General features: G+C 43.7%; 1 protein-coding gene across 28 annotated transcripts in view; it reads right to left on the bottom strand.

Annotated features, from left to right (window-relative positions):
• Positions 1–1,189: 1,189 nt before the first annotated feature.
• SVIL (supervillin) overlaps positions 1,190–23,430 on the bottom strand; it is a 208,902-nt gene continuing 186,661 nt past the window's right edge. For all 28 annotated transcript variants that reach the window (XM_053261296.1, XM_053261277.1, XM_053261280.1 and 25 more), the window contains 10 exons: positions 22,581–22,857; positions 20,089–20,240; positions 19,106–19,211; positions 17,500–17,707; positions 15,628–15,761; positions 14,862–15,017; positions 13,722–13,865; positions 6,851–6,972; positions 2,539–2,694; positions 1,190–2,140 (listed from right to left, as the gene is read on the bottom strand). In XM_053261296.1, coding sequence (XP_053117271.1) covers positions 2,054–2,140; positions 2,539–2,694; positions 6,851–6,972; positions 13,722–13,865; positions 14,862–15,017; positions 15,628–15,761; positions 17,500–17,707; positions 19,106–19,211; positions 20,089–20,240; positions 22,581–22,857 — 1,542 coding nt within the window. In that variant the 3' untranslated portion in view covers positions 1,190–2,053. The remainder of the gene's footprint in view (positions 2,141–2,538; positions 2,695–6,850; positions 6,973–13,721; positions 13,866–14,861; positions 15,018–15,627; positions 15,762–17,499; positions 17,708–19,105; positions 19,212–20,088; positions 20,241–22,580; positions 22,858–23,430) is intronic.

Here is a 23,430-nt window from a genome sequence, read left to right as displayed (position 1 = left end):
ACTTACAAGAAAAAAAGCAACAAGGCTGTGTATATTTCATAACACATTTTATTGCAATGCTCTCTTGTGTGTATTCAGTGAACAGCACTACCAGTCTACCTCTTGAAAGATCTTTTAAGAAAGATATTCATTCCCACTTCCCTTACAAATGATGGCCACATCATATCAGAGCCCATGTGCCCTCCAAGTGTATAGCTCTTACTGCTTGATGATGTCCTAGAGCAGGGCTGCTCAACTTCAGCCCTCCTGCAGATGTTGGCCTACAGCTCCCATAATCCCTGTCTATGGTCTACTGGGGATTATGGGAGTTGTAGTCCAAAAACAGCTGAGGGGCCCGAAGTTGAGCAGGCCTGTCCTAGAGCCTTATCATTCTTGAGTGGGTCAGATAGTTCCAGACCTTAGCCAATGTTTGGAGAACAGAAAAGTCCCTGAAAATATGGAAGATGACCGGCCCTAATTTATAGACTCCAGTGTGCACACAGGGACATCATTCCCTTAGGATCAGGGAATTCTCAGTGAACAGTGGAAAATTTTTATTGATTGCACAGTGCATTTCCTTTCAACAGAGGTCAGCAGGAAGTGGCTGTGCATAGGAGACTGGATTGTGCACACAGATTTTCCTTGATCATGAAATACATTGCTCTGAGATGCTGTTCTATGGAAACAGCTAGGTGCAAATATTATAAGGCAGGGTTTCTCAACTCTGGCGCTCCTGCAGATGTTGGCCTACAACTCCCATCATCCCTGACTATTAGCCACTGTGGCTGGGGGTGTTTGGAGCAGTAGTCCAAAAATAGTTGGAGTGCCACAGTTACGTAAGAACATAGAAAGCTGCCATATACTAAGTCAGACCATATACTAAGTCAGACTAGCTCAGTATTGTCTACAAAGACTGGCAGCGGCTTCTCCAAGGTTGCAGGCAAGAATCTCTCTCATCCCTATCTTGGAGATGCCAGGGAGGGAACTTGGAACCTAGATGCTCTTCTCAGAGCGGCTCCACCCCTTAAGGGGAATGTCTTACAATGCTCACACATGTAGTCTCCCATTCATATGCAATCAGGGCAGACCCTGCTTAGCTAAGGGGACAAGTCATGCTTGCTACCACAACACCAGCTCCTGCTCTGAGATGGTTTGACAAGATCACTTATGATAGTTATTTAATGCATGGATGAGAACAAGGACAAGTCAGTGCATTGCTAAGAGTTTATTCTGAAGCTTTGTTTTAAGCCTTTATCACAAAAGACATTTCATGTTTACAAGTTATCAGAAACTGAGATGTTTTAATTTCTACTATTATAAAAGTAGAGCATAGGAGACTGTTCTGAGCCCTCTTCAAAAAGTAGACCAATCTTTTTGTATATAAACTGTACACAAAAAAACAAGGCACTATACATTTTTAGGATATCAAAGTATATCAAAGTTGGATTCAGAGAGTTTCCTAAGAAACCCACATGACGCTTTATTCAGTTTAGCACCTGAAGCAGCAACTGAGACCAATTCATTGCCTATTACAGAGGGAAACCATTCAGAATGCTCGAGAGATAGCATACCAATGGTTTGAACTAATTCAGAACAAGCAACCACTTTCCTGAAATTCTTTCTTGACGGAAGTCTCGAAAGTGAATAATATGCATTGCATTGTTAAATACATCCTCGTCCTATGTGTTTTGCATAAATATAAGTTATTTTGAAAATCCACAGCTTTAACAAAATAACACTTTACAAAGAGAACATCTTCAAAACTCAATGGCGAGTAGTGTATGTAGCCAGAAGTCTGAGAAGCCTCTGCTAAAGTTACAAAGAAGAGCACAATTCATATACATTATTTGCTCTCCGAGTCCAAAAAATAAGGAGTTTGCAAAGAGTTCTCTCACACATTTACAATATTACATGACTTCAGAATAGGCAGTAAATCTAGTAACTTCAGACAGCATCTTGCTTGCTTGGTGAAAACTGATGCACATCCATTCATTATGCTGTTGTTAGTCCAAGAGGTGTTGGGAATGACAGACCCCACTCCAGCATTAGCCCTTGAGTACATCTAACATGCTTTTTAGAAGAGTCCTTTTGCCTTTTTGAGGTTCACCTGTTTCCACAAAGGCAGAGCATTATATTCCTCTCTTGTCATCTCTAATGCAGCCTGAATTGAAAACAGAAGAAAAGGAGCAGATGATTGAGAAGACGACGCCATTGTATTTCAAAATAGCAAAGCAATGAAAAATGCACCGATAACTGTGGGTCAGTATGGTCAGTATGCAGCCTGGCACACGTGATAAGGGTCACATTGAGAGCGCACCCACCATGACATTGGAAGAGGATATATCAGTAACTTGTCAGAGCATCTAACACATGGTGGGGCAGAGGCATTCATCTGAATCACTCCTCAGTTTAAACAGGTATTTGGAGACTACGTAGAGGAGTGATTCAAATGAACACACATGCCCCATGTGATAAAGGGAAAGGATGCTCTGGCAATGCCTCCAATGTCTTGGTGGGGGTGCTCTTGGTGCAACTCTTTCTTTGTTTCTTCCTACTTACCTCAAAGTCCTCATCTGAAAGATAGATTTCAAGATTTAATGGATCTACTCCCTCGGGGAGAGGCCTTGCTAAGAGATCAGCCAGCGGGTACAGTTTTTTGCAGAGTTTGGCCAACACATCCTCTACAAGGATTATCTGATTAGAAACCTCAGCATCCTAGGGAGAGGGAGAATGGAAGGGAAGTCATTAGGAGGCAAGAATCAACCCTTAACTGAATCAAGCAGCTTGCTGGGTTCAAAGAAATTTTCAGAAATTTTCACTGGTTCAGAACATGGCAGCCATAATACTGACAGATACTCACTGAATGATCTTTTGTCAGTTTTTACAAGATCTGCACTGGCTACCAGTTTGTTTCTAGCATCATTCAAAGTGCTGGTGTTGTCTTTAAAGCCCAAAAGATATTGGGACACAGGTGTCTGAAGGACCACCTTCTCCTAGCTAAACCTGCCTGATCTTTAAGATCTGCAACAAAAACCTTTTCCTGGGTTCCTCTGCTTCAGAAGTGAGGTAGGTGGTATCCTTAGAAAGAAGGGAGGCCTTTTTAGTGGTGACACTCTGTTTTTGAAATGTCCTTCCCAGACAAGTGAGGGAGCCACACTTGCAATGTTCAAGAGCCAGGTTAAACCACAAAGTCTTTCCATGGCAAATCCATGAACTGTTCTATCAGTTTCTGTTATTTTACTGCTGTTTGGGGTTTGTATGGTATTGGTTGTTTCATTGTTGCTACTTGGTGTGTTAGGATTGTGTTAATAGGAGTTTTTTGTGATGTAATATTTTATGAATTTTGCGGTTACAAGATGCTTTGCACACTGTAAACTAGAAAAGACATCAGTGACTCCTGCTCGTTTCATCTAGGTTAGAGTAGTGCAATACCTTCTACATGGGGTTGTCTTTTAAGACAGTTCAGATGCTGCAATAGATTTAGAATGCAGCAGCCAGCATGCTGGGTTGGGACCAGGCCAATGGTCCACATTAATCCTATATTATACCAGCTACATTGGGTGTTTATTCGCTTCGGGGCTTAGTTCAAAATACTGGCCCCAGACCATGTAAGGGATTTAAGACCCTTAAATCTCAGGGACAGCCTACTCCCCATACAAACCTCCCTGAGTCCTAAGATGGGCATCAGAGGCTCTGCTACGATTCTGAGATTCGTTTGGCAGGTACCACAGACAGGGTCTGTTCAGCGACAACACCACATTTGTAGCACTCCCTCCCTAGGGAGGTCTAGCAGGCTTCCGCTTTGATCCTACTAAAGTGTCACTTTGTTTCACAAAGCTTTAAAAGTAATTTTTTATTAGTGAAACTCACCTGCTTTTAGACCGTTTTAGATTGTATAAGCTGCTCTTTTCTTATTGTACTTTATATTTTTAAATGTTAGCTGCCTTGTATCCGGTTTTAAACACAGAAAGGCAGGATAAAAAAATTTAAAACAAACATATAGATATAATAAAAACAGCATCGAACAGTTAAATAAATCCCTGTGGAGTTTGCACATTTCAGCTCCCTGCATTATTCAGGCAGAGACGTATCTTGATTTGAATGCAGGCAATTATCTTATACCAAGTCCATCTAGGTCAGGGTTGTAGCACCTTGGCCCTACAGTTGTTGTTGATCTGCAATTCCCATAATTTATTTATTTAACATATTTGTATACCGCCTAGTACTGAAGTCTCTTGGCACTTTGCACTGTTTACATGTTTTAATTGCGTTAAGATTTCTTGGTTTGTTTCATTGTTGTAAATTAAAATAACTATCCATAAAAGCTGCTAAATAGTTAAAAAGCTTGGCTGAAGAGATGTGTCTTTAGTTGCTTCCTAAAAGCCAACAATGATGGGACAGCTCTAATCTCAGAGGCAGTGTGTTCCACAGCTCTGGGGCAACTACAGAGAAGGCTCGCCTATGAGTTGTCATCAGACGAGCCAGCCAGACATTACCGTATGGCCAAGTAAACAGAGATGGACTGTATCTTGCAGTCTTGGATTCAAGCCTTATGTTCTAGGGGTGTGCAATTTGGATTTTCGGTGATTCGGTTCAGGACCTGAACCAAATCACCCCTGTTCTGTTTTGTGACCGAATATGGGCCACCCGTATCACCCTTGCTTCGGTTCGGATTTGGATTTAACCCGAATCTGAATCGATTCGGGAGGGAAAGGGCCCAGGGGCAAAATTTTGGGGTGGGGTGGTAGTGCCCAATGGGTGGAAGCCACCACCCCAATTTCAGGGGGATTGGGCAAAGGGCTGATTTTTGGGGAATATTTGACGTTTTAGTGACTTTGGGGCAGTTAGGGGGCATAGTATGGGATCTGGGCAAAAAGAGTGGGGTGGGGTGGTAGTGCCTAATGGGTGCAGACTACCACCCCAATTTAAGGGGGATTGGACAAAGGGGTGATTTTTTGGGAATTTTTGAAGTTTTTGTGTCTTTGGGGCAGTTTGGGGGCAGAAAGTGTATCTGCCCCAAAAGGGTGGGGTGGAGTGGTAGTGCCTAATGGGTGGAGGCTAACATCCCAATTTCAGGGGGATTGGGCAGAGGGCTGATTTTTTGGGAATTTTTGAAGTTTTGGTGTCTTTGGGGCAGATTGGGGGCAGAAAGTGGATCTGCCCCCAAAAGAGTGGGGCGGGCTGGTAGATAGTGCCTAATGGGTGGAGGCTACCACCCGTCCCCAATTTCAGAGTGATTGGCCAGAGGGCTGGATTTTGTTGATTTTCTGAGGTTTTTCTTCATAAAGTGCAGTGTGGTAGATTGATTCATTCAATATTCATGGTAAGTGAGAGTGTGAAAAAAGTGAAAGTGGGGTCATGAGAGTTCTTTAATTGAAAAAAATCTCATTTGCTATCATTGAATGAGAATTCACACCTCAGAAGTTTTTCTGAAGGGATGTTATTCCCTTATTTTCTGAGGTGTGAATTCTCATTCAATGATAGCAAATGAGATTTTTTTCAATTAAAGAACTCTCATGACCCCACTTTCACTTTTTCACACTTGCATTTACTATGAATATGATGAATGAATCAATCTACCACAAAGCACTTTATGAAGAAAAACCTCAGAAAATCAACAAAATCCAGCCCTCTGGCCAATCACTCTGAAATTGGGGACAGGTGGTAGCCTCCACCCATTAGGCACTTCTACCAGCCCACCCCACTCTTTTGGGACAGATCCACTTTCTGCCCCCAATCTGCCCCAAAGACACAAAAACTTCAAAAATTCCCCCCAAATCACCCCTTTGTCCAATCGCCCTGAAATTGGGATGGTAGCCTGCATCCATAAGGCAATACCACCCCACCCCATTCTTTTTGCCCTGATCCCATTCTATGCCCCCAAACTGCCCCAAAGTCACTAAAACTTCAAAAAATCCCCCAAAATCGGCCATGAGCCAAATCACCCGAATTTTTCGGCCCCGAAATTCGGGTGATTCGGCTCGGCCCTGAAAAATATCGGGGGACATCGGGGGTTATTCGGTTCGGCCCCGAATCACCCGAAATTGCTCATTTCGGGCACAGATCAATCTGTGCCCAAAATTTTTTGCACATTCCTATTATGTTCTGCCTCTAGACTGCTTATCTGGCTGTGGGCCTGATAAGTTCATTTTCACAGTTCTAACAATCATTGCAAGGTTCAGCTCCAAGATTGTGAGTAAGTAACATAGCAATAGTGATGCAAGAATAAAAGTGACTTGCAGTAAGTTGCCACTCTTTCACACAGGTACACAAAAGGTGTCTTTTATCCTAGGAGCTTTGAACAGTCTACTCTCCTTTCACGTATGAGGATGGTGATGGAGATATAAACAGGCCAAATAGTGACCCACTCAGGGAAAGACTTTAATTACCAACAACAAAATCCCTACATTGCCCGTCACTGCACTCACTTTTCATTCTAATCTTCCAATTTCTAATCAAAATAGTGTGCTATATTTTCAAAAGGAAGCTGGAACTACTGCAGACCTTGGCTTGAAACAGAGCAGGAGAGCAGGTTTCTGAGAGAGATAAGCACGAGTCCCTATTCCATTACCCAATCAGCTCGGAGATTTTGCAATTAGACTCCAATGAATAAATCTTTTAGCTAGAACTCTCAGTTCTTCAAACATTAAAACATGTCCTTGAGTCCTGGAAAACTGAATATGCAATAAAACCTCAATCAAAACCCAGTTATGCTGGTGGCTTGTTTTTCTCCCCCCTAGATGCTTGAAGCTTCCGATCCATGCTAATCCCCTGGATTTTAAAATGTTTCCCAGCATGATTCACCCGCATTCCCCACAGTGTTGAACAGGACACAGAAAAGAGATAGAGGTGATGCCAAGGGTTCATTTACCATTTCTGTGATCTCGGCAATGTCTTCCCGATGCTCCCAGCTGGGGAACATATTTGTGAATGTCAGAGGCTCCAGACCAGCGTGAATTAGGTAAGATTTAGGTGGCTTCTTTACATTCTTTCCTATTAACAATCAAAGGACAAAAAAAGATTGTCAAAACAAATATCTCCCTTCCTCCCCACTTTGTAAATTAGCCACCTCAGGACAAAATTTTCTGTTGTAAACAGAACATATATAAAGGATGTCAGGAGCTGCCTGATACGGAGCCAGAATACTGACTGACGAAGCGGGGAACATCTACCTTGACTGGCAGAAGCCTCTCTCAACCCTAACAGAGATTTAACGACAGCATGCTTTGGAGAGAGGTGATTGATGCAGCAAACTTGTTGAAGCTAAGTGGGTCCAAATCTGCCTGTGCCTCGATGGGAGAACATTGAAGAACTATGCATATGCCGCCTTGTTTCATGGAAGAAAGGCTGGATTTTCCAGCAACTGCCAAGATAAAGGCTTTTACCCACTATATATGGCTGTAGACAAATATTTTTGAAGACTCTATATGGCTGGCTGGCCTCCTCAGTCTGGGGAAAGCATCCATAGAAACTAGTGGTATTAATAACACCAGAGTTGCCTCTGGTGGAGAAATTATCATCGTAGTCCTTTTCATAGAGATCTTCCACCAGACAAAAATCAAAACACCTCCAAAATGTGCATTTCACAGTATTTGAGTGTTCTGGCTCCAACTGTGGAAGCTGCCTGAATTTGGCAGAGATACCCCTACAGTCAACAGAGACAAGTCCAGACATTTGCAACTTAGACTTGCACATGGGCCAAGTCCAGTTTGAATGCTCCACGTCCCTCTCCCTGCTCCAGGCTCTTGCCCTCTATGGTAGGGTTTGCAATTCTGCTAAGTGCTGGAGAGCTGCAGGAGGAAGAGGGCTTGCAGCAGGCAATTCTCTAATGTGGGCTTAGCCATCTGGCAGGATGGTTTTATTTTGTGAGAGGAAGAACATTTTCATCGGTGCTTTTCATTTCACACTGGCAAAATCCCATCATTGGGTCAGGTGGTGTGCGTGTGTGCATAAAAGACAGTTTTATATATTGCAAAGACTGATGCAGGTTGTGTGTGTGTGTGTGTGTGTGTGTGTGTGTGTGTGTGTGTGTGTGTGTGTGTGTGTGTGAGAGAGAGAGAGAGAGAGAGAGAGAGAGAGAGAGAGAGAGAGAGGGAGGGAGGGAGGGAGGGAGGGAGGGAGAGGTGGGGGGGTTCTTCTGTACACAGGGCCACTCCACAGGTTCCCTACACCAGTAAGGGATGGGCTGTCCAGTTTCGGAACTGCTACACAGCTTTCATTCTCTTTGCAATACGGTTCCCAAATGTGGTGTCTCCCGTTGTAAATCTGAATTATTCCCTTCTACGGAGAAAAGGAGGCAGGTACACTACAGCAGGCCTCAACACATTTTCTCTGGATCTCAGAGCCAGCCCCCAAAGGTAGGAGCTGGACGATGAACACCTGACAGAATTACCAGACTTTGTGAGGGACATTGTGGTAAAGGTAAAGTGTGCCGTCAAGTCGATTTTGACTCCTGGTGCCCACAGAGCCCTGTGGTTTTCTTGGTAGAATCCAGGAGGGGTTTACCATTGCCTTCTCTTGCGCGGTATGAGATGATGCCTTTCAGCACCTTCCTATATCACTGCTGCCCGATATTGGTATTCCCCATAGTTTGGGAAACACACCAGCGGGGATTCGAACCAGCAACCTTCTGCTTGTTAGTCAAGCATTTCCTCACTGCACCACATTGTGGAGAGGGAGCATAAATTGGCTTCTTTCTATCTGCTTTAGAACAGAAACAGGGCTGCCTCAGAAAAATAAAGTGTTTTTTTTTAAACTTAAAATCTACATCTGGGTATCCTAGTCTAGATGCCACAGTTGTGGGGTGTTTTTTTGTGTGTGCCAAGGCTCCTTGTCTTCGGGAATTCCTTAAGCCTTGCACTAGGGGCATCACTGGGTTGGGGACTAAAACCTGTTCTCTGCAGACCCCATTTCACTGAAAATAAAACTGCTCTTCTTGGCTTGGTACAGCTTCTTTGCATAGCCCAGTTTGGGTTTCTATTTCTTGGTGATGCTACAGTGCAACAAAATGTCTGGAACTAGATTTTATAAGCCAGCCTTCATACAGATTGGCTTACCCCCAGCCCCCTTTCCCATCATTTAAAGAAGATTCACCAGATTAACACACATTTTTTAAATTTGGTTTGGGGGCACATGATGCAGCAACCATGTTGAAGTAGAACAGTCCTGAAACCACCCGGGAACCGCATAATCCTGAGTTTCATCTTGGAAGAAAGGCAGGATACATATACACTACACTCAAATTAAATCAAAAGACCCTTAAGACACACCTGTTCTCTCCGCTTTGTAGTTTAAAAAATATTTTAAACTGTTTTAATGGGTTTTTATACTGGAAAATATTTTGGTGTTTGTTGTATTTTTAAAATATGTACACCATCTAGAGCTGCATACATTTGGCAGTCTACAAATGAGATAGATAAATAAAAATAAAATAAAATATTAAATTTTTAGTCAACCTTTCTTTCAGGGAACAAGGCATCATCAGGTTGCTTACCTGTAACTGGGGTTCTTCTGGTGGTCATCTGCCCATTCATACAGCTGGGCTTCATCTGGAGAGTGAAGGTCCAATCAGGAGTTCGCAAGCTTCCTCTTCCCTCTCTTGAGTGGAAGCTCCTCCCCTTCATGCCTATGAGGTCATGTGGCTCACACTTACCTAGTTGTGGTCATCTGTCACAGGAGACAGCGCAGCGGGGAGGATGGGCGGGTGTGTGAATGGGCAGATGACCACCAGAAGAATCCCAGTTATAGGTAAGCAACCCGACGTTCTTCTGGGTGGTCTCTGCCCATCACACAGCTGGGTGAATTGCAAGCTTCATCACTGGAGGCAGGATACAAGAAGACTTCTCCCAGCAGGACTGGATTATCTTAAATAAATCCAAATTCATGGGAAGGCCAACAGCATCAATCAAGTCAAATATTTTATTTATTTATTTTATTTATTGTTGCATTTATATACCGCCTTTCATTAAAAACAATCACAAGGCGGTTTACAAAAGTTTAAAAAACATACAATAAAATGAATATAAAAGTATTAAGCTAAAAATATAAAAACAAACCAAATTTAAAATCTATAAAATACAAGCATAAAAGTGATACACAGATAAAAACACATAGAAGCTGCAATAAAACAATAATGTAAAAGCCTGGATAAAAAGCCAAGATTTAACAAGCTTTCTAAAAGCTGTAATGGAGTCTAAAAGCTGTAATGGAGCGAATAGCCACCGGGAGAGCATTCCAAAGTCTGGGGGCAGCAACAGAGAAGGCCCTGTCCCGACTAAACGACAGCCGGGCCTCCCTCATTGTCAGCACCTGGAGCAGAGCCCCCTCAGATGTCCTCGTCAAGCAGGCAGCAACCCTTAGGAGCAGGCAGTCCCTCAGGTACCCTGGGCCCAAACCGTTAAGAGCTTTGAAGGTCAAAACCAGCACCTTGAATTGGACCCGGAAACGAACTGGCAGCCAGTGCAGCTCTTTCAGAATGGGTGTGATGTGCTCCTATCAGGCCGCTCCGGATAAAATCCTAGCTGCCGCATTTTGCCCTAGCTGCAGTTTCCGGATATTCTTCAAGGGCAGCCCCACGCAGAGCACATTACAGTAATCCAGCCGTGACGTGACTAAGGCATGGGTAACCGTGGCCAGATCTGCCTTCTCGAGAAAGGGACGCAGCTGGCGCACTAGCCAAAGACGTGCAAAGGCACCCCTGGCCACTGCCTCCACCTGAGCTTCCAAAAGCAGAGCCGGGTCCAGTAGTACCCCCAAGCTGCGTTCTTGGGATTAGAGGAGGGCTTCATGGAGTCCTCAAGTTTTAGAGCCAGAGCCATCTTGGAGACTTGTTCTGCAACTGAGCAAAGGTCTTCTGAAGGAGAGGCAGGTTTAGTGTCTTCAACCTACTCCGAAGGTGTGGAACCAGGGGACAGGTCAGGCATGTCCAGAACGAGGCATGGTCAGAGTTGGATGACTGGAAAAACTTGTCGGTTGGGGTAGGACTATCAGATAGGCGATAGATGTAGCTGGAATGCCAGACCCACCTGGTTTGGAACAGGTGGAGTCGCAGGCAGAGAAGATTCCCATGGCATCCCTGTGGAGGGAGGTGCAGGCCCTTGGCGGGCAGATGGAGGAGGCTGGAATCTGTCCTTATCCTTATGTCGCGGAGGGGAGCACTGTTGCCCACGAACAGTGCGGTGGTGACAAGGCAAAACCGAAGACCTCCAATAATGAGAAGAGCATGATCTAGAGCGAGACGTAGTCTGACATAATGTGTGGATGGACCTGTTGGATAATGAGGAAGACTGTGGTGGTATCATCACATGAGGACTTGGTACCGAGGAGAGGTGCTTGGTACCGAGGAGAGGTGCTTTATATGTCTTCTTCCTAGGTGCCAGAGGATGAGTCTCCTGTGGCAGAGCTGGCAACAGACACCATGTGAGGCAATTGGAAAGGAGTTGTCGTCTTCTTTTTTTGCAGCCTGACCCGGTCAAGGAGTGGGTCTTTAGCCGCTTGCCCATGGAGCCAAACAAAATGCTGGTGCCAAGGAAGCCGGGCGCAGGGGCTCACGTGGAGGAGCCATAGATAGAGCTGCGTAGGAAGAGGGAGCAGCTCAGTATGCAAGGTCCTATAACTGGTACCTATAGGCTCCTCAGGGGTAAGCTGGCGCAAGGAGCTGTCAAAACCAGCAGTGTCCATAGAAGATGGGTGAAGCAGGGCACACTCCCAAAGCACAGCCCACAGTCTAGAAAGCCTATTTCAGTGCGCTTGCTGGGCCAGCTTTTGGCAATGTGCAAAAAACCGCATGATTTGGGCTTCCCTGAGACCAAGAAAGCAAAGCTGGCACCCATCTGAAGTAGGGAATTTTGCCTGACAGCTAGTGCAGTGCTTAAAGGTAGTCTCTGTGGCCATAAACCATGAAGGGATGTGAAGCCCTGAGGAGAGGGACAGGGGAGAGGGGGAACTGAAGCAAAAACAAAAAGGCGAAAGGTAGAAATGTAGCAAGAAGGATGAGTGGAAAAAAATATGTAAAGAAAAGAAAAAGAGATAATTCCATGTAAAGGACAGGAGGGAAGAGAACTCTCTGACTAGCTTGAGATGTAGAACTCTTGGTGGACAACGAAAAACCAAGGTGGTAAGGATGAGCCACATGACCTCATAGGCATGAAGGGGAGGAGTACCGCTCAAGAGAGGGAAGAGGAAGCTTGTAAACTCCTGATTGGACCTTCACTTTCCAGATGAAGCCCAGCTGTGTGATGGACAGAGATCACCCAGAAGAACCATGAGTACTTAGGCAGTCTCTCATCCATGCACTGGACAGACCCAAGCCTGTTTAGCTTCAAGCAAGGAAGCTGCATTCTGTGCCTTCAGACCATGCCCTAGGACTATACTAGGAAGAACACAGGAAGCTCCCTTACATCAAGTTAGGCCATTGGTCTACCTAACCAGGGCTGTCCTTAGGGCATGGCAAGCAGGGCGACCGGGCCCCACTTTTTGAACCTCCATTGGAATTAACTGGAAGGGGCCCCCACACTGGCTGATTTGACCTGGGCACCGCACCCTGCCAGGGCTCTCTAAGGACAGCCCTGCATCTAACTCAGTATGGACAAGGCCTCTCACAAGACCAGGAGAGCTCTCCCAAAGACTCTCACAAGACCAGGTAGCAAGCATGATTGGTCCCTTTTGCTAAGCAGGGTCTACCCTGGTTGCATATGAATGAGAGACTACATGTGTGAGCACTGTAAGAAATTCCCCTTAGGGGATGAGACTGCCCAGGGAAGAGCACCTGCATGCTTGCATGAAGGTTGCAAGTTCTCTCCCTGGCATCTCCAAGATAGGGCTGAGAGAGAGACTTCTGCCTGAAACCTTAGGGAAGCCGCTGCCAATCTGGGTAGCCAATACTGAGCTAGATGGACCAATGGTCTGACTCAGTAAATGGCAACTTCCTATGTTGTCTACACTGACTGGCAATGGCTCTCCAAGGTTTCAAGCTGAGTCTTTCCCAGCCTAGAGATACCAGGAATTGAACCTGGAACAAGGCAGATGCTCTACCACAAGGCAAGAACAGAAGAAGAAAAACCAATTCAACAGGGCATGACAGGTTAAAGGCAAGAATACATAACCTAAACATAAGTTGCTTTTGCTGAAGCAAAGCATGAACCCTAAGCGACGACTGTTAATACCACTGGGAGCAGGGACACAATAACTTTGTTAGTAAGAGAATCACCCACAGTTCTTATTTAAACCAAGAGATATGGTGTCACATTTGTAAATGAATTATAAATCTTGCAACTTCTCACTGAGTGTCCTGCACTTTAAAAAAACACCATCACCACACAATACATCAGGCACAATTCGTGGAGATTAAGCAGCAGGGGGATCATTTCAGACATTCCACTCTCTCACTTTACAACCATATTATTTAAACAGAAAAGGTTTAGGGGGCTGTTAGACGTAGCTCCTCAACACAGTTAGGAACATTATAGTTTTTGCTGCAGTTCAGTCTTGTTGCTGGGATTCTGCTGGTTAAAGGCAGTAAAAGCCGAAAGGCAATAACCTTCCACTGGAGTGCAGAATTGATGTGCCTGGAAAGCACAGTTGACAAAGGTGGAAGGCAAGAAGAGAAGGTTCTCACAAGAGCTAGTTTGGGCCAATGCACAATTTGGGAGAATCTGGATTTTAGTTCTTTCCTCAGCCTTAGTCAGGGCTTACTCTGCCAGCCTCAGTTTGCTAGGTGCAAAGTTCTGCTTATTTGTCACTACCTTTGCAGTACTGGAGGACGGTCTCCATGGCACACTTTCTGTCAGAAGCCCATCGGATTCGGGCAGATCCAGCTATTTTGTTCTCTATAGGCCACCAGCCTTGCCAAAGGTACACTTCATGGTGATTGTCGACAAGGAAAAGGGCTGTACAGGTAAAATAAAGAATTAGTGTCAATCACACATCTGGGGAAGGAGTAGTTTTTCACACAGCACATAAGTGATCTATGGAACTCTCTGCCACAGGTAGTGGTGATAGCCACCAGCTTGGACTTATTCATGCTTATTTGTTCAAAGGCTTAGACAAATCCATGGAGGACAAGGTTTATCAATGGCTACTAGTTTTTAGGCCACTTCCAGGTATGAAGGTAGGATGCCTCTGAACACTACTGGTTTCAGGGGAGCAATGGCAGCAGGAGAGAGGGTATACTTTCCATCTCTTGCTTGTGGGCTTCTCAGAGGCATCTGGTGGGCCACTGTGGGAAACAGGATGCCGGACTAGATCGGCCTTGGGCCTGATCCAGCAGGGCTCTTCTTACATTCACTCACTGCAACTAATTGGTAGTAGATTCAAGACAGACAAGAGAAAGTATTTTTCACACAATGCATTAACTTATGGAACCCACTGCTACAGGATGCGAAGGCGACCAGTGGCTTTAAAAGGAGATTAGACAAATTCATGGAGGACAGGTCTATGGACAGCCATTAGCCATGATGGCTCTATGCTATTTCCAGGTTCAGAGGCATTATGCCACTGAGTACTAGTTCTGCGGAAGCGACAGCAGAGAAGGACTCTTGCCTTCTTGTGCATTTCCCAGAAGCATCTAGTTGGCCTCTGTGGGAAGCTGGAATGCTGGACTAAATGGAGTGTTGCTAGTGCTTTGCAAGTCCTGCTTCTGCAACTTTTGGGGAGAAATTATTTTAATTAATTATTTAAATCAAATGAAGCAAATGAATTAATTGAATCATATTGTATTGTATCATATCTGTATACCACCCGAAACCTGCATGTCTTTGGGCAGTTTACAAGGCTCAGCAGTGCGTCTGGGCAGGCACGCTTTCTAAAGGTCAGGAGCTTTTTGGATATTTTACATGCAGAGCTTCACCTCACTATCAATACTGCACAAATTTATGTGCACTTACCTGGCTGGGGAGCTGTGTAGAGGTCTTCCTGCAGGAATGGCATTGAATTGACCACCAAGGGGTCTCTTGCTGGATATACATACTCCGTGGCCAAGAACTCACCCGAAGAACTACTCAGAATGAACAGGCGGGGGGTGAAGTTGAACTTTCCTGGATCTTTTAATAATAGTTTTTTTAAAAAAGAAAAGGAGTTACATTAATAGTTTTAAAAGTAACAAACATTTTCAATTTTACATTTTTGTGCCACATGTCAAAATGAGCTGAAAATACTGGGACCAGTGCTCCCTCTAACAGGGATTCCCAGATGATGTTGACTACAACTCCCATAATCCCCAAGCAAAAGCCATTGCAGCTGAGGATTCTGGGAGTTGTAGTCAACAACATCTGGGAATCCCTGTTAGAGGGAACACTGACTGGGACTAACCTTGTTACAGAAGATGGGTAATGGGGTAAGTCTTCCATGTTGCCTGAAAATCTTGGCTGTCTAGAACTGGCAACCCTCCACATCATTTCATGATATTTTATTGCTAATATGATAATGTTATCAAGAGTTTCCCCAAAGTTTTAACACACACCCTCTGTAGTAAGTTTACCTAAATCTGAGTGTTCGAAGGTATCTAAAGGTTTTATTGTACTATACAATGAAAGCATTTTGCCATTTATTTGTTATGATGCATGTTTTGTAAGACTTATCCTGTCTGAAAAAATCATCATCATCATCATCATCATCTAACAGAGCAACACAGGAGAGCCAGAAGTGCCATACCTTGTAACATACAATCGTATGCTTTCCGGTCTCTCCTTCCTAAAGCATCCCAGAATCCCAGCTGCTCTGAACCTTCATCACATTCGTGAATTGTCACTTTGCTACTGCTGTGCAATCCTGCTTCCAACGGACATCTGAAATGAAATATTAATATTTCAAAATTGGAAATAAAAAGCATCTCCTGCAGTGGAGCAGTGAAACTGATTTGTTGATCTTGGCAGCATGCGAAAAAACCATTTACTGTACTTTGAGAGAGAAAGTGATGATTTATTGCAGGAAATATGGAAATGCTTCTCATTCATTGTCTTTATTTCAGTCTCTGACCAGCTTCACAACCTTACACACACAGAAACAAGGAAGCACTTCTTGGAGTTATATGCATTGGGATGGTTATCTTGTGGAAACTGGGGCTCTCTGAGACTGTAATTGGAGCTCATCTCTCTCTTCTCTGCTACTTTCCTTTTGGTATTTTGTGTTTGGGGGGATTTATATTGGGGTTATGTGTTTGAAGATATGGGCTTCAACTGGCTATACACACTGCAGGAACAGTTATACGATGGGGGGTGAGGGTAACTCAATGTATTATTGTTTTTTCTTGTACACCGAGTATTATTTTGAATGCTATATTATGAAAAGATTTACTCAACCATAACAAAAATTTAAAAATGCAGTATTTGCAACACAAGCAGAAACTCTTATCAAGGCAGACTCACACACCATCTCCTTGACAAAAGACTGAGAACAATGCTAGGGAAGAACCACTTACCAATGAATGCTATTCCCTCTTAATCAATCATTCTCATCAATCTATAACTCTTCCATGCATGCATATGACATCAGCTTAGCAGTATATTCTGTGATAATTTTCCAATTTAATTAAAGAAGACCCCTGCTAGATCAGATCCAAGGTTAATCTAGTCTAGCATCCTAGCGGCCAACCAAGATGGCTCCATGAAATCCACAAGCAGGAGATTAAAGCAGTACTCTTATCTCACTGTTTTTTCCTCAGCAAATGGTATTCAGTGGCAGAGTGCCTCTGAATCTGGAGGTCCTATATAGCTACTGATAGATCTGTGATAGATCTGTGAATCCAGGCATTGTCAAACTTGAGTCTCCAGATGTTGTTGGACAACAACTCCCATCACCCCAGCCACTGAGCTAGTCTCCCCATCTTGGTACAAGCAAGTTCCATAAATTATGAATTGTGAGAAGAAGTAGATTCAGAATGGACAAAATAATCCATTCATTCGAGGACCTCAAGTTTAAGTAGTATGAGATAAGAAGAAAAGTTCTTTCTTAATCCATTTTCTCCACAAGATGCATAGTCTGATAAGCTCCTCTCATGTCCCCCTATCACTTAGTCATCTTTTGTTTTTATATTTTTATACAGCCCTTTGTCCTAAGATTCCAGAGCAGTCAAGCAATGAGATACGCGTCATCATAAAACTTCCATAAGAACCTCAAAACAAACCCAAGTCTGAGGAGCTTATCAGACTATGCATCTTGTGGAGAAAATGGACTAAGAAAGAACTTTTCATCTTATCTCATACTACTTAAACTTGAGGTCCTCGAATGAATTGATTATTTTTTCCGTTCTGAATCTACTACTTCTCACAATTCATAATTTACGGAACTTGCTTGTACCAAGATGGGGAAATGGACACTAGCTCAGTGGCTGGGGTGATGGGAGTTGTTGTCCAACAACATCTGCAGCTACATCCTAAAGAGGGAGCCGCGAGCCACTCATTGGCCAAAAGCCTGGATAAAAAAGGGCAGTCTTCCATTTCTTCTGAAAGGGCTGAAAGTAAGAGTTCTATAGGAACTGTTGACAGGCAATACAAATAACTGCAAAAGAATAAAGTTGCAACTTACTGTTCTTTTATTTTATTGGCAGCCGTTCTTCCTACTTCTCTTGTGTGTGGCTGAGCTTTGCAGCCATGCCACAAATAAATGAGGGCTTTGCTGATGTTGAGAACGATCATTGACATCCTGGACCTCAGGCTGCTACAGTGGCAGGCGACTTCAAGCAGGTTTCCTTCAAGGGGAACTTCCCCTCGTACACAGTACAATCGCCAGTCACCTGTGGTGGGCATGGACAATGGAAGGTTACGATGCATCACCAAGGCTGCTCCCAAGGTAAGCTGCTGCCAATGGACCAAACATGAGTTGAGCTGACTGAAGGCCACAAGGCATTTGTAAGTATCACATCTTCTGTATCAGTGCTCCTTACACCTGCAATTCATATCTGGATGGGGCCCATTGACTACTGATAACCTTATCAGGATGAGCACAGCTGGCAATAGTTAGGAGAGCTGGTCATGTGATAACAGGCATGAATGGTCCCATTTTCTAAGCAGAGTCTGCCCTGATTTGAATTTGAATGGGTGACTACATGTGTGAGCACTGTAAGTTAGGGCTGCTCTGGGAAGAGCATCTGCATGCAGAAAGTTCCACTTTGCCTCCCTGGCATCTCCAGATAGGACTGAGAGACTGTCTCCTGCCCATAACTTTGGAAAAGCCACTGCCAGTCTGTGTAGACCAGGGATTCTCAACATTGGGTCCCCAAATGCTATTAGACTTCAGCTCCCATAATCCTCAGCTGCAGTGGCCTTTGGTTGGGGATTATGGGAATTAAGGTCCAATAACATCTCGGGACTCAACGCTGAGAATCCGTGGTGTAGACAATACTGAGCTAGATGGACCAATGGTCTGCCTTGGTTTACGGCAGCTTCCTATGTTTCTAACTGCACTGCAGAAGAAGGAGCCGTTGCTTCACTCTCCTACCCCCAAGCCATTTATTAGCTCTTCTCAAGAGTTTTGCCCCTTTGCACCATCTCTTGTTTAATTATTATATTGCTGGGAGGAACACAAAGCCTTGGGACCGGTGTAAATGCAGGGCCACCTTCTTCCATATGAACCTGCCCAGAATTTAAGTCCTAGGTTAGAGATCCTCTCCCAGGTAAACCTAGATGTCAGAGGTTAGGTGGGTTGTGACCAGGGAGAGGACTTTTCCAGTGGTGGTGTCCCAGGTATAAAACATCTTTTTATTATCCAAGGCTTTTAATAGGTGATTGGTTGTTGATGTTTATATTGCTTTGTGCAGCAAGCAGGAACAAGAATCCTTTTAAAAAGGATAATGAAAGCCCACTTGAAAAGGGAGATGCATTAGAACAATTGGCAAACATTTATTCCGTAACAAAGGAAAGGCGTTCTTAGAGCTCTGTACCTAATCCCAGTTATGGGTGAGCAAGCCAAATATGGCTACCCAATTGTTGGGAATGGAAATTTGCATATGCTCAGATGTACCTTCCCATACTACACCCACTACATTTTCTAGGGCTGAACCCCAATATTCAAAACAGGTGCTGATCAGATAAAATCCTAGTGTGTACTGAACCAGGGTCTATTAAGGTAGATATTCACATGTTACAAGTCTTCCTTTTTATTTCAAACCCAAAAATTGAAGGAAGTTATTTACTCTGTGCATTTTCTTCTTCTTCTTCCCTTCTCCCAGCATGAACAATCATTCCACCTTGAAAGCACTGGAGAAAACATGGTGGCTCTTTTCCTTGAAGAACTTGCACCTGAAAAGTGTTGGAATTATTTGAGAATTAATTCTGGTCATGCAAACTGATTCTGGTCCTTTTTGTAAAACCATGTTAAACATTATTATATACAACTATTTGACGGACTGCTTGGGTACCTATATACTAAGACCATCTGAACATCTAGAACTCTGCTTCAAACATCCAAAATTCTTCAGGCTTTAAAGGGGCAGGGGGAGGTTACAAAAAGCAGGGCCCTTTCATTGATGACTCTTCTGCAGTGGGATTTTTTTTAACTCAAGGAAATCAGCCAAACTACCTCTCTTCTGGTTTTCAGGAGACTAGTAAACATATGTTTAATTCATGAACATTTGAGGCAGCTAATTGCTGACGTTGTTAATCAAACACAGGCACCTTTTCAGACTGTTAAAAAGGTATGCTTCAGTAAGTTTTCTAGCAGGCAGGAGGAGAGCTGTTCTTGTGGTAACAAGCATGAATTATCCAATTTGCTAAGCAGGTTCCACCCTGGTTTGCATTCAAATGGGAGACTACATGTGTGAGCACTGTAAGATATTCCCCTCAGGGGATGGGGCCACTCTGGGAAGAGCACCTGCATGCTTGCCTGCAGAAGATTCCAAGTTCCCTCCCTGGCATCTCCAGATAGGATTAAGAGAGACTCCTGCCTGCAGCCTTGGAGAAGCCACTGCCAGTCTGTGTAGACAATACTGAGCTAGATGGACCAATGGTTTGACTCAGTATATGGCAGTTTCCTATGTTCACAGACTTATTAAATGTTAACTGGTGGTTCCTACCTCCAAAATGCTGAATAGCAGCACAACATCAAGTTTCAACCCACCCTGGAAATCTGCATAGTACTGAAGATGGAAGAATCTCAAAGCCATAATACTTCCCTCACCTGAGCACCTCTTTCCTCATCCAGCTCCACAGTCATCAGGGCAGATGTCCCTTTCTCGCTGACAGTAGAATGCCTGCCTTGCCAGAAGAAGTAGACACATTTCTCTTTGCCAACAACCCTCGTTTGCTGATCCCCCTTCTGCCGGCTTCCAACTGCAAAGCAAAGTCAGCAGAGGCTATAACTTGAAGTGTGCACGTGCCCAGTTCTGACATCACTTCCAGTGCTAAGCTAACGAGCGTTTAATCACAGCAGTGCAAATTGTTTCTCCAAAGAACTGGTGCCTAAATGATCTCTGGCAGGCATAAAGACATATAGAGGAAAACCTCTGCAGATTGATATTAGGATGCTGGCCAAAGTTCTAGGAGAAATGTAAGTGACATAATTTGAAGCAAGTGGATACATATGATGTTATGCATCCTTACCATGCTGCCAGATAAAAGTGTGTCATTTTCTATATTATACCAGCCTTTGACAGCTAAAATTTTGTTCCTGGATTCAGAGTAATATTAGGAAGACATGTAGTTGGACAGTTGGAACTGCATGGAGGGCAATTCTTCTAGACAAAAGTCCAATTAAGGAGGAAACTTTTAAAAGGGTTTCCAAAATGCAGAGATATTGTATTTATCTATCTGTCATATTTATATACTGATATATACATCTTTATGCAGTGTACACAATCCAAATTACAATATAAAAATAAAAAAGCAATCGATACATTTTCACAGAATAAAAACAAGTTTTACAGAGTGAAACAACACACTTTCACAGGTTAAAAACAGTTTAAAATTAATTTTAATTAAAAGCCTGAGAAAACAGGTGACTCTTAAGGGTTGTGTTTTTTTTAAGCAAGCAGAGATGGAGAAGCTCTTAGTTTGACAGGGAGTGCATTCCAAAGCCCTGGGGCAGCCACAGAGAAGGCCCTGCCCTGAGTTGCCTCCAGACGAGCCAGCGGCAACCATAACTGGATCTCCCCAGATGATCTTAATATGCGGCAGGGTTCATGACAAAGACCTAAGCTGTACAGAGCTTTAGAGGTAATAATCAGTGCTTTGTATTTTGCTCAGAAACATAGCAGCAGCCAGTGCAATTTTTTCAGAATCAGTGTTATATGGTCCTTTCGGGTTGTCCTAGGGACCAACTAGGTAGAGCACATTACAGTAGTCAAGCCTGGGGGTCACCAGCATATGCTACTGTTTTAAGGTCATTTACCTCCAGAAATAGGCACAGCATATTAGCTGAAGCTGATAAAAGTGCTCCTGGCCACTGCTTCAACCTGAGAAACCAGAGAGTTTTGGATCCCAAGAACAGGCAGATCTAAACCATCTCTTGGGTTTTGATTCCCCACAATCAGTACCTCTGTCTTATTTGGATTCAACTTCAGTCTGTAATCCCTCATCCAGCCCATTACCACCTCCAGACAGGCATTTAGGGAAGTAATGCCATTTCCTGATGAAGTTGATAGGGAGAAAGATTTGGGTGTCATCAGCATATTGAAAACACCCTGCACCAAATCTTCTGATGATCTTTCCCAGCCATTTCAAGCAGATGTTAAAGAGCACTGGGGACAGTATGGAGCATTGTGGAACTCCATACTTTAGTTCTTGCTTTGCAAAGCAGCGCCATCACCAAAGCAGCGCTGTCTCCAAGCGCCATCACCTGGGATCTACCAGAGAGGTAAGAACAGAACCACTGTAGAACAGTGTCACCTAATCCTACTTCCCTCAGGAGACCCAGCAGGATACCATGGTGATGGTATCAAAAGCCACCAAGAGAACCAAAAGGATCAGCAGAGTCACACTCCCTATGTCAGTACCTTATCGGAGATCATCTATTAGGCCGACCAAGGCAGGCTCTACCTGCCCACCAAAAGCCAGTTTGAAATGGGTCTAGATAATCAGCTTCCTCCAGGACTGTCTGGAGCTGAGAGGCCACTATCCTCTCATTCACCTTGCCCAACCATGGGAGATTAGTGACGGGTCTATAGTTGCCTAACTTTGATGGGTCCAATGTAGGTTTTTTCAAGTATGGACTAATGATAGCCTCCTTAAGACATGGAGACCTCCTACCCGCCCTCAGAGAAGCATTTATGATGTTTACTAGACCCTCTCCAGCAAACTGATACTGTCTGATATGAACAGAGAACACTAAATTGCTGATACGTTGTTTTCATAAGTAGCCTCTGGTTATTTATTTATTTATTTTGTGCTATAAATAAAGCACTGGAACCTGGCAGTGATATAGAGATCAGGAACCACTTTTGGGGTTTGATAAAGTAAGCATCATTTAAATTTAAGGCCCTTACGACTACACATCTGATGAATTAAGAAGCAATATATGGCCAGGTGTCTTCCAGAAATTAAAATACCAAGAACAAAATCAATTGCTGATGTGCTTGAATAGCTTAAGCACATCATGGCAAGCAACACAGATCAATGTTACCTAATTCAAGCATATCAATACCTCATTATTGAGGATTCAGACATTTCACTAACCTGAAGTGCTCACCAGGTACTTCCATTTGACAACATACGTGTCTCCTTCATGGAACTGCCCGATGCTTTGTTTAGGAAGCCGGCTATAATCAAATTCCAAGATATGCCAGACATCCACAGAGATGGTGATAATTTCAAATTGCCTTCCGTCATCTCCTTCAATGAATCCGTAGCCACGGCCAATATTCATGCCATCCAAGACTGTGCCAACTGTTGTCTCAGGCACTGGTACCATTAGCATGACATCATAAGGTTTAGTGCCAAGCCTAGTTTCTTCCTGTAACAAGACACAAACCAGTTTCACCTTAGACGGCCCAGCCCATTAAAGCCAGAACAATTTAAAGCACTTATCACAATACTAGAAGCACACATATATTGATCAACAATTACATTTCAGTTGCCAATCACAAATAACACAAAACTCAGGGTGAACCAAAGGAGAAGAGCCATATGTTTGTAATGATGAAATGCAGACACACACATGAAAATTTGATTTCCTTTGAGCTTGCAAGGCACAGGAAACACGGTAATTATTGAGTAAGTTTAGAATTGAGAGAGACAGTGTACGATTCAGGTGTTTACAGTGCAAGTCTTGAGTGCAATTTCCTACTAATGCAATTCACTGGGTAGGCCTCTAACAAATGAATCTTTTAGGCTTAATTTTCCATCCGTAAAATGCCTTTCACAAGCTTTCTAGGTGAACTAATATAAAGTAATTTGCCTTCTGAGGGCTATGTTGTATTTATACTTAGCCTTTTTCTCCTCCCCCCTCACTTTCTTTTTCCCCTCCCCCTTGCTTTCTGGCAGGCTGGCGGGCTTCTTCTTCCTCTCGCTGCCCCCTCCCATTTCT

The sequence above is a fragment of the Hemicordylus capensis genome, chromosome 6 (genome assembly GCF_027244095.1).
Source record: "Hemicordylus capensis ecotype Gifberg chromosome 6, rHemCap1.1.pri, whole genome shotgun sequence".
Lineage (NCBI taxonomy): Eukaryota > Metazoa > Chordata > Lepidosauria > Squamata > Cordylidae > Hemicordylus > Hemicordylus capensis.
Note: the sequence above shows the minus strand (reverse complement) of the source record. Positions and strands in the feature narration are given on the sequence as shown.